This window comes from Balaenoptera borealis (assembly GCF_965194805.1).
Source record: "Balaenoptera borealis genome assembly, chromosome: 7".
Classification (NCBI taxonomy): Eukaryota; Metazoa; Chordata; class Mammalia; order Artiodactyla; family Balaenopteridae; genus Balaenoptera; species Balaenoptera borealis.
The window spans coordinates 93,530,690-93,542,757 of NC_138864.1; the positions used below are offsets into that span (position 1 = coordinate 93,530,690).

General features: G+C 37.6%; 1 protein-coding gene across 2 annotated transcripts; it reads right to left on the bottom strand.

Annotated features, from left to right (window-relative positions):
- Positions 1-304: 304 nt before the first annotated feature.
- On the bottom strand, positions 305-2,188 carry SMIM30 (small integral membrane protein 30). Of its 2 annotated transcripts, none has more exons than XM_082400182.1 (3): positions 2,118-2,188; positions 1,693-1,763; positions 305-1,226 (listed from the first exon to the last, which is right to left on the bottom strand). In XM_082400182.1, exon 3 carries the CDS (start codon positions 1,179-1,181, stop codon positions 1,002-1,004), a length of 180 nt encoding a protein of 59 aa, XP_082256308.1. In that variant the 5' UTR covers positions 1,182-1,226; positions 1,693-1,763; positions 2,118-2,188; the 3' UTR covers positions 305-1,001. The 2 variants fall into 2 exon arrangements, with proteins under 2 accessions (XP_082256308.1, XP_082256309.1); XM_082400183.1 differs by having other exon boundaries at positions 2,113-2,150.
- Positions 2,189-12,068: the final 9,880 nt, after the last annotated feature.

A 12,068-nucleotide genomic window follows, 5' to 3' on the forward strand; every position in this document is an offset into this window, starting at 1 on the left:
AGATCTAACAAGTCCTAAGGTGATGCTGCTGGTGTGAGGACACCTTAAGTAGCAAGGTCAGGGAGATTACGCCTCATCTGGCTTGTGTGTAAATCAGTGTAGGCCATTACATTTTCCTTCTGCATCTGTGGATTCTCTACCAGAGGCCTCTCCCCTCCCTTGATGCTGCCCATTTCTCATTTTTCACTGATTGTATCTCTACAAGCTAGTGTGATCAGTTAAGGTAAGGCATCCTACTCTTCTCCACTTACTTTATAAAAAGTTCACACAAAGATAAAAACAGTCTGAAATAAACACCACACAGTAACTTACATAATGGGTTTATATTTAATATAGTACTTCTCACCATGGAGATGTTAGCAGTTAATATAAAGATTTTTTTGTTTTTGTTAAACATTAAATCTCTTCTCCATTTCAATATCAATATAAAATATTTTTTTACATTAAATCTTTTCTCCATTTCAACGTTAGATACATCGAATACATTTTCTAAACTTTTTCCCCCACAAAGAGATAAGTTTTAATTTTTGACCAACTGTGTTTAATATCTAGGTACAATATTAACTTGGGAGATAAAACAAAAATGCATTAAAAATATGGAGAAAAGACTCCACAATGATGCAGGAGGCAGTGATTATAACTAAACAGTGGCAATTTCCTAGGATTCTGGGCAAGAGTTTTCTTCTTTCTATTGAGAATTCTGAAACTATGAAATATTACTTATGCAAAGTTCAGCCATCTCACTTCTTTGACCTTCTTTCTAACTAGCAAATGCAAATTACAGACGGCATTTTTCAGTGCATTATTTGTTGTGAAAAAAACGTTTTGTTTTCCATTTAACATAATATATCAATTTGTTCCTATTTATAGGGAAATAACCAAGACTATGAAGCTACCCTATTTACTGCTTCTTGAGAACTTTCAGACACCAAAACTCAGTTCTGAACCTCAATAGCACAAAGGTTTTCAGGGCAAGGTTTGATTCAGGAGGCCCTTCAAAGTCACATCTGTCCATTTCTCTTTCGTGCATATACCCCCAAACAAGCACAGATGCCTGTAATGCTGAGAACCACACCTAACAAGAGAGCGATTGCATCTCCAGCTTCTACTGCTTCAACAACAGGCAGCACCAGAAGCAATGAAAAGAGGACTAGGAACAACTGTGTTGAAACTGAGATCATGATGTTGAGATCTTGAGGTGACTGGTTCTTAAAGGCTGAAGGTTCCTAGAAATTAAAACATGGGAACAAAAAGGAACCATTAAAAATTCCTACCTTTTCAAATGACAGTATGAATACATGACAAATAACAGTTCATACAACCTTTTAAATCAGAGACTTTATAAATTATATTCAGACCCATCTCCTCATTTTATGGTAGAAGAAACTGAGGGAAGTAAATGGTACTTAAAGATGATCATTTGAGGCTAATCGCCCCTTCTCATGATAATTCCCCTACTCCAGCGATTTTTCCCCACTCTATAACGCCAACACCGTGTGAATCAACAAAACAGAAATTGAACAGTAGAACAAGAAAAGACAGAAGAGGCACAAGACACTAACTTGGAAACTATCCTAGTGAATGAAAATTATATTTTTTTAGGGTCTCTCCCATCCAGGAAATGCAAACAAATCTGGCAAAGTCAAACCACATATAACTCTGTGAAGTCGTGGGGGAAATAGTAAGACTTACCAAAGAAAGCGGTTTTTGTTTAATTCTATCAGTTCAGGATGCTGAGGCTAAGAGGGTCCACGTGACAGCGCCTATTATCAGAGGGGCGTAGCAGGATTTAAAAAATCGCACATTATTAATTATTATTTTAAAGCGGCAGCTAGAGTCAGTGCAGAGCGGGGAGGTTGTACGTAAGGGAGAAGAATGGGTAATAATTAACGACAACAGTTTTGTTCAAGCAGGGGAACTAGATTTAAAAGTTGGTCAGTTATAAAGGAAAAGCTAAAAAACCCCCAAATAACCAAAAAAACAAGTTCGTTCGAGGACTTGATAGTAGGACTTTAAAAAGAATCCCTGCTTTGGCCCGGCAACGTACAAATCTGCCCCCTGTTTTACAAATACCCTGGGCAATCTAAGTAGCCTTCGGGGACAAACTCGTACCTTACCTTCCAGGAAGCAGCCATTACAGGAATGGCGAGGAGGGCGGAGTCTCTAAACTACACTTCCCACAATCCCCGGTGACGACAACTCCCAGGATGCACCGGCGCGCTCCCCTGTAACTGGTTGCGGGAAGATGGTCACGCTCTACCGGGGACGCTGAGGAGCGAGCTCCCGGGGCTTCTTCACGTGGCCAAACCTGTCACTGGTGAAGTAGTTTAGTGTAGTACGGAAGCTGACACACACACAAAAAGGTAAAACAATGACAGCAAGTGTTTTTTTTTCACCCTGTTCAAGGTTTCAAGACACAAGAAGTTATGTCCTTTTCTCTGACTGAAATGCAGACACAGCAGCCGAAAGAAATCACCCGAGCAGAGCCATCTGTTTCAGATGCATTTAAACAAGCGGCTTCTAACATTTTTGAAGGAGGGAATCCCCTGACACCATCTTCCAAATGTGCCTTATGACATTTGTTAACTCTTAAGCAATGAGGGAAAACATGTTTAATAAGACGTTTTGGAAAATGTCAAAAACATCTGTAGGGAAAAACAGGCAGTTTGAGGAAAAACAGGTTAAGCACTGTAAGAAGGTCTCTGATTCAGGTTCTGGAGTTCTGTTTCCCTATTACTTCAGGAGTGCAGTGTATGGTACGCTTTAGAGATTTCTTCTCACTCATGTGTTTATGATACCCACCCTATGTATCCCCAAATATTTATGGAAAGTTGTAAATTATTACTTTTAAGTCATAAGGATAAATTATTTGCATATGTAAGTCTTAGCCCTTTCTGAAAGGCTTTCTTGAAGTCTAATTTAATCTATGAAGTCCTTACTGAACCTTTCTAATCACCCAGGCTTCTGAACTCTCATTTACTGACTAGAGGACTTATTTGGTACCCTGGAAATTATCATTTATTAATGATGTGGGTTAGGGGTGAAGTCACTTGCCCTGTCTGAAAGTCCCCCTAGGACTCTCAGACACAGCAGGTATATTTCATTTCAGTGCCCATAATTGGCATGTAATTTTTTTATTGTTGTTCATCTTTTTTTCTTACACTTTACTAATTTCTCTGGACTGACAGCAAAGCTTTATATTCCTAGCTTCTAACACACACACAGAGGTGCTCAGAAATGTTGGCTAATAATTATTTGAATAAATAAATGTGCCAACAGGTTTTCTTGAGAGACAAACCAGTGCCAAATAAACCAAAGCAAGGTGGCTTGCAAATTGGAAGTCTATGGATAATTACACAGTAATGTCAGCATTGCTTCTCTAAACTTGATTATTTTAACAAGTTCTGTCTTTGACTCATTTGCCTTGAGCTACTTCTGTTTTTTTACCTTTCTCATCAGTTATATTTGAAATAGCAGCTATTTAAAGATACTCTTTTGCATTCTAGTGTGAACAATTTGGGGATTTAATTTTTCCCTATATGTTTATTCAGTTTGCTGAAGTCAGCAGAGACCACGGTAAATTTAGTATTATTACAGACTTGTTTCTAGGGTTGTTAGCGTTGAAGATAATGGGTTAGTTTTAAGTTTGAAGGTCTGATGATGATAAAATGCTTTTTCTTTAAATTATTATGTTAAGAGATCATGATGACCTGGCCTATCTGAAAAAGAGTGGCAGAAGTTTGTGCAGAGATGTTTTGGGCCCGTGTAGTTTCAAAATAAAATTGGTTAACTTTTCCTAACCAGCATCTACCCTAATCAGGCAATTTAACAAAGGTGTTGCTGTATCTGCTTTTGCCTGCCTTATTACAACCCTAGTTTCCAGGGTTGTAATAAGTAGAATGGTATTCTAGTTCTCAGTGTTCTCTTCTTACTACCCTAACTAGTGATCTAAAAATAAATCAGACACCAAGGGGGCAAAGCGGTGGGGGGTTGGGGTGGTGGTGTGATGAATTGAGCGATTGGGATTGACATGTATACACTGATGTGTTTAAAATGGATGACTAATAAGAACCTGCAGTATAAAAAAATAAATAAAATTCAAAAATTAAGAAAAATAAAAAAAATAAAAATAAATCAGATCATTTATTCCTTGCTTAAAGCTCTCCAGTTCCATCACAGTAAGCAGAAGTCTGTGCTCCTTATCAAGACTCACAACGCCCTACACATTCTGGCCTCTGCCTGCCTTTCTGACATCAGCCTACTACTCACTCATGCTCATTCCAGTCACAGTTATCTTTTTGCTGTTTCTTAAGCATGCCAATTTTGTGGTTTTATTCATTCAAATTTTTATTGAATCAAATTTTGTTGATTAACGTTTAGTCACTGTTACACTGTTCGTAGTAGAAACTACCTTATAAGTAAGAAGTCTGCTTTTGGGCTAAACCATGAAGGTATTTCGACTGAGATTATTTTGAGTCTTTATTCAAAATTTAGGTCTTACATATTTTCTCCATAATATTAATAGCAAGGCTTTATGTCTATGTATGTATAAGGCGTAGTAATACCTAAAACAGGAACTACTTTGTTCAGGAACCTGTCTATAATGGTCCCTATTTACTTCCTCTGTCCCCTTGGGGTGCAAATATTGATTAAGTCCATCTGGATGGTGTATTTTTTTCTTAGCAATACCTGAATGGTTTCTTTAAGTACTTTTTAATGTTGGATGAGCAATATTGGCATTTTTGGTGAGACAGTGCTTTGTTGTGCTGACATAATATTGCAGGATATTCAGCATCTCTAGCCCATGCCTGCTAAATGCCAGTAGAATCCCCCAATCATGAAGACAGTCAACTGCCCTGTATTGCCAGATAGTCTTTGGTGAGATATGGTCCCTAGTTGAGAACTACTCAAGATTTCATCAAGAAAATAGAAGTAGTTGAAAACAGAATGAAACAGTACACACACACACACACACCAACATCAACACTGCACTGCTCTAATGTTTTAGATTCTTTCTTCCTTGGTTATGCTGATTTTGTTGTTATCTACAGATTTCCTTCTGTGTCCTATCAGCATCCTTGCCAGACAGTTTCCACTGGTCACTTTTTTTTAAAGAATTATTTATTTATTCATTTGGCTGCGCTGGGTATTAGTTGCGGTCCTCGGGATCTAGTTCCCTGACCAGGGATCGAACCCAGGCCCCCTGCATTGGGATTGCGGAGTCTTAACCACTGGACCACCAGGGACGTCTCGGTCACTTTCTTATAACAGTGCCGATATGCAAATTGAGGTGAGATTTCTGCTTTTATTTCTGCCACTTAGTCTTTAAGCTGTGGAGAGGTGCTGTGATGTAGTATATAGAATATTAGCTTTTTCCCTTGCTAGTTTTATGGATTTGAGTAGTTAATCTCTCTGAAACTTACTTTCCTTTTATAAAATATGCTGTGTGAGGATTAAATGAAATGTTTCTAAAGTGACCAAAAAGTTACCAGAGCTCAGTGCTTATCAATTCCCTCTTATTTGTAGATGTATTCCCCTGGTTACTGATTAAGAGTTAGGATCTTTGGGGTTAGACCAATTGGTTAGAATTCTGGCCCTGCTGCTTACTAACTGTATGACAATAGACAAGTTAGTAAGCTTTTCTAAGATTCAGCTTATCCATCTATAAAATGGGGTATAATAGTACCTACTTCATATGTATATTATGGGATTAAATGAATTTCCAGAATTAGTGGCTAGCATATAGTAAGACCTCATTAAATATTAACTATTGTTACTATTTGCTGTTAATCAAATCCATGAAATATGTGGGGTCTTCAGGATGTGGCTTCTCTCCATTGTGAATATGCTGTTCTGCAGACAAACATGGTAAATAGAAAATGTCTGTGGAACTCCCTGGATACAGAGGCATTTTAGGCTTCCTAGGCTTTGGGTTGGGAGCTGACTGGAAAACACTCCCCTGGTACTCAAAAGTACTCAAGGTACTTTGTTGCCTTGATGGGATTTTACTCTTTATTTCATACCTACTGGTGGTTACGTTTATGTTTAAAATATATTCTCCATTCAGTTATTGTCACATCACTGATTCGTCATATTAGGTCCAAAGGGTTTTGAAAATGTGATTGAGAGGGTCTAGATATGGGTGAATAGCTCCAAGAAATCATTCAGCTGGAATGAATTCTATGGCCACCCCAAGAAAACCCAGCAAACAAACAAGGACTCTTAATTCCTTTTGAATTCTAATTACAGCAGCTAATCTATAACTCTGCACTGATTTTTCTATAAATTGCAGCAAAGGAAATGACAGCATTAGAAGATTTGCTAAGAGGGAATTATAATAACTGAGACTGTAGGCTCAGAGGAATGTATTACTCTTGATAGATTGTTATGGGATACTTAATTGCAGAGCTTGCAGGACAGAAGGAAATACTTTGTATTACCCCTGAGAGATGGCACTGTACACAGTGTTGAACATGGTATCAAGATTTTTACCTTACCTCCTTGGCTTCAGTAAGGTCCACTGTTTGAAGAGGATAAACATTATTCTTACAACCCCTACTTAGAACTAATTTGCTTATACTCATGGATGAAGGAACTCTGTTTTCCCAGATAGGTTCAAAAAATCATGTTTGTTTCTTTTTAAAGTTTGTCTTTGACTTACAAGTCAAGAGTCATATAATTGGTTTTCATTAGTTTATATTGTATACTGTAATTGGAAATGTCAACTCAGGGTTTACTAGTATTAAGTGATGTAGAGGCAGGGATTAATTTCTGGGATACAGTGAATATAATGATCTCCTCCACTGCTTTGACCTGAAGCTGCTTTTTGATTTCTGACGTGCTTGCAAACCATCTTAATGAACTGTTATTTCTTAGCTATAACTCAGATTTAGATGTTTTGTCCAGATCACTGACCAGGACAATGACTGCCATGTTGTACATGTGTAGTTCCCTCTTCTAAAAGAGGTGATCATTTCCTTAGCAGTACTAGAGAGATGAACAGCTTCTTCTGTGTCAAGCATCTGCTAGCTACAAGTTCTGCCTGTGAACATCTCTGATAGCAACATGAACCACAGCTCTTCTGAAGCAGTGCCACATTCCATCTCCCCTGACATTGCCCCGCCCAAGCTGTCTGAATGCTTCTGCAGGCTTTTATATAGTTCCTCTTTTGGCATTAAGTGTCTAGTGTTATCAGATCCAAAATTTAGTCTTTCAATTGGGAAGAACCTAAGCTTACACTATCCTTCACTGAAACAGAGATCACTGGTAGCCGATGATACTCAGAGACAAAGAACCTTACTTTAGACACTTATCTGAGTGGTGGAGGGCAAAATTTCACAAGTCAGTTGTTACTGAAAAGTGGTTTCAGAGAAGAATGAAGAAGTGGCTTCTGCTTATTTTATAACTGTTAGAAGTGAGTCATTGGTAGGCCCTGAAGGAAGGTGCTTCTGCTATCCATCAGAGAAGGCATGATAGGGTGACATCAAGATTTTGCAGTGACTGGTTTGTGTCAGGAAGTTCATACAACCCAGACTTCCTCATTAGCAATTGAACCAAGCCAAGTGAGTGGAGACATTTTATTGGAGCTTCACAATTAAAAAAGGCCAACCCAGAGTTAATCAGTATTTCCCATCAGTAATAGGACATTCATCACCGAGACTGTTACATTAGAGCCAACTAAGCTAACAGGATGAGATAAACTGCACTTTCCAGAGCTATTCAGCTGCTGCTGAGTCTAAACACTCTGGTGTCAGTATCTTACAGACATGAATGGGCAAACTGCAGAAGGTCATTTTTGACATGGTTCTCGGCACCATCGAGAGCCCATTGCCGATGTAACCTTGATTTCCACTGATGATCCTCAGTAATCTGTGGGAGTCAATCGCACACACGAGCCTATGGTGTCCAGGAAGCAGAGGAACCACACCCACAGGCACTGACAGATTCAACTTTAACATTTCTGGGCTTCCAGGAGCAGGCTAAGAATACCTGGACGGGACAAATTTATAGTTTTGAAAAGTTGTGAAATTATCTTTTTATGTAGTACTTTATCCATGGTAATGGACTGATTAAAAACATTGGCTTTGGAGATGTCATCAGTTGGCCCATCTCTTCCACTTACTAGCTCAGTGAATTTGTGCAAATTATCTAACTTCCTTAAACTTGAGTTTTCTCATCTGTAATGAGAAAATCACCAATCTTTTGTAGGACTCCCACTGTAGATTAAATGAAGTGACACATAAAATGCTCAATATGGTCAGTGTCTAGAACTCTCATAGATATGGGACTAGCTGATCAGATAATATTTAAGTGCTGCACAAGGAAATTTAAAGTGAGGATTATCTTGCCTCACGGGAGGGTGAAAAAATATTTCTCATGGGAAAAAAATATTTTCTTAGAAAACATGGTTTCATGATACATAGGCTAGGACTGATTGATTGATTTATATTTAATAAACACTTAAATAGTGACTAATATGTGTCAGGAACTCTTCCACACATTAACAAATGTAAATCCATTTACTCCTTAAAATAATCCTGTGAGGGAGACACTATTATTATCCCCTGTTACAGGTGAGGAAACTGAGGCATGGTTAAGTAATTTATCTAAGGTCACATAACAAGTGAGTGGTAGAATCAGGTTATGAACCCAGGAAGTCTGACAAAGACTGACTCTTAATCATTGCCCACATGCTTTCATGTTGAAAATGTCCACAGTATCAAACTGCATTTTAATTATCTTTGAAATAAGGTGCTCTAGTGTTGCTTAGGAAGCCTAACTGTGGTGAGTCACTGAAGAGTTGCTGGTGTTTATATACTTCCCTCTAAGCCCTAGTTTGGTGAATGAATGAATACCAGTATTCACCTAATTTGTTAATTGATTTTGACTTAGATTTAATAGGTATATACAAAAAATGTTTTTTAAAAATTAAGGGATGTTTGACCGAGGCTCAGAAGAGCACTTACTGATGGGCCCAGACATCATATATCAAAGGATATAGATTGTGATGTGTTGGCAAATCTCAACTATCATGAAATCACTGAAGTCCATATAATAAACAAAATTCAAAAAGGAAGAAAAGAGAGTCAAAAGAACCTTTTGAAAATCTTTGCTTAGAAGTGAAAAACTTAAACTAGTCATTGCAAAAGTATAGAGAGGTTATTAACAATTTAGTATGTGCAATTCATAAGGAAATAGCAATTCCTGTGTATAGACCAGGGGCTCATTATGATTAAGCACTGGTAACCATGGAGACAGACAGCATGAAATTTATAAAATTAAAAACATACCAGATAGAAAATGCAGGTAACATAGGAGAGTGAATCATGCCCCAACTGGTCTTAGCGTGATTTCTCTTAAGTCTAAAGACTTAAAAAATTTCTATCTGGCCATTTTCTGAGTAAAATCACTCATTTTTCAGATCCTGAATTTCTTCTTTGGATATCTTAACTTGTTCTTTGAAAATGATTTTTATCTAGAGTCAGTTTAGACATGATAGAATGTGTTGGGGTAGAGTTTTTATAGGTAAGAAATATCTTGGAAGTGGTAACGTTTTGATTGATCTTGGGAACTTAAATGAGTACCTGAACCTTTTATGTAGCTATTTACTGCGAATTTTCAGTTGACATATTGTAAGTGATTGGTCACTTTAGTTTTTAAATCTGTTTCTTTTGCTAAATCATATAGATGGTCCAGGTAGAGAACTTTATGGTATAACACCAGTTTCTGTCATGGAATGATTTATTCATCCATGAAATGGTGAGCTAGAGAGCAACAATAAAGTTTCTTTACTCTTGCCTGTAATATTTTGATTGTTTATAAATCTATTCCCCGAGTCCTTTATGATAACAGGTTACTTGCCTGTAGATATTCTAAAAGTGGTATTGTTTGAATTTAAAATCTTCATGAATAAAAAATTATGACAGAAAGATCTTACTTTCTGGAAGAGTGATTTTACTCAAGGAGGTTGCCAGATTTTCTATTCAAAGGAAAATTCTTTATTTAAAAAATGGAGTAGATTATGTTTTAAAAAATGATTGCAGCTGGTTCAGCTGAGGAAAAAGTCCCATACAGTGCTCTTCACAGTTTCATTTGATTGTGATTTGGACCCACTTTAATGCATTTTAAGCTCTCATTTGTCAAAAGAGGCAAAATAAGTCACTGAACTCAATCTGACAGTCAAAGTGAAGCACTGCTTTTGTGAGCATGCCTATCAACACTACGACGTATTAAAGTGAATGTGGTGTGCTGCGTAAGAGTGGAGACATAACCCTTTCATCTGCTCTGCTTTAGTAGGACGCTTAGTAAGAATGCTCAACATACCTTTTGATCACCAGACTTTTAAAGGGACCTCAAGAGACAACAGAGAGCCCAGGGATGAGTGACAGAGTTAATGCACGTGATCCAAAAATTGGTCCTGGAAGAGGGTTCTAAAAATGTATTATGTGGTTCACTTGCATCCCAATTACATGGGGAGTTTATTTAAAAATGCAAATTTCTAAAACAAGTTCTCTAGGTAGTTCTTAGGTTCATCAGCTCTTAGAACCTTTGTCGTTGGGGAGAATAAGTTACTGGGCCTGATTATTTGGGAAGAGGAAACATAGAGGCAACTGAACAACGATCTTTAACTTAAGTGATGATAAGTTTAATAAGACCCAATTTGAATTATCCATCTTGCTCTCATGGACCCCTTTTCAGCTGCTGATGAAGCAGGAAATACAAATATTTCTTGCTAATTGTTCATGTTTCAAGTGGCATTTTTCCTCATTATTTCTTATAGACTTACCTTTCTCTCTCTAAAACTTACTTTTTTAAAAAAATTTTAATTTTATTCATGTTTTTAAACAGCAGGTTCTTATTAGTTATCCGTTTTATACATGTTAGTGTATATATGTCAATCCCAATCTCCCAAACTCTAAAACTTACTTTTTTAAAAAATGTATAAAACATTCTGATGATTTTCATCTTAGAATTATAGAAACATCTCATTCTTCAGAGAAAACAAAGCCTTTCCTAGCAGTAAAAGGGACTCAGTCACAAAATGGACAGTATTGGCAGCTTTAAAACATAGTAATGCAGTTGTGACTTTCACATGGTTACTTCTTACAACAATCTTCTGTTAAAGATTAGGACAAAGCATTAAATGCAACTCACTGAAGGTGATCAGAAAGGTATTATGTGGTTGGTTCCTAACATGTAGCTTTCTGGTGATTCAACATTAACCAAGGATTGAATATTTAAAGCCTTGGACCTATCTTCCCTAAACATTTCTTCTTTCAGTAGGTGTTTGGAAGGGAAATGGGTAACCTGGAGTGCTGGTATTCTAAATTGCTGGCTGAAGGCCCATCCATATGCTTTGGAACTGTGACCAGCAGGTAGCAAGATAGTTCTGAAAACTGAGTAGCTCTAACAAGTGTTCTTGCCCACACAGTTATAGCTGGATAAAGTGGGGCTTGGGCCCAGGTCGTACCTCTTTCAGTTATATCTCACTAATTTCTCATACTGTTCCAAGTATTATAATATCCTTGTAGTAGCATTAAGTAAATATTTATTGAGTGAATGAGTAACTTGTCAACTGAAAAAAATGCACAACGTGAGAATTGTGAGTTAAGTTTTATTTGGGGCAAAATGAGGACTATAGACTGGGAGACAGCCTCTCAGATAGCTCTGAGGAACTGCTCCAAAGAGGTAGAGGAGGAGAGGTCAATATATATATGATTTTGGTGAAGGGGGATACGTGCAATCAGGCACACATTTTGGCAGAAGGTGGCTGCTAGTCATGAGGAGCAGATGTCTCTGTTAGTGATTTTAGTGCTTTTCTGGATATGAGAAGATACAAGAAATTGGGCTCATAAAATCTTCTCCTGAAAATATCTAACTATGTGAAGGCCTGTTGTGCCAGTTTTTCCCAGAGCACAGAGTGCTTCATTCCTGATCTCCACCCTGAACTCCTTTCAGGGCATGTTGAGGGTCAGCGACTGCAGTGGCTAGTGACTTCATCCTTGTAGAGGCAGATGGTGAGCAGTCTTTAGTTGACACACTAAAGACTAAAGTTTTAGTCAACATAA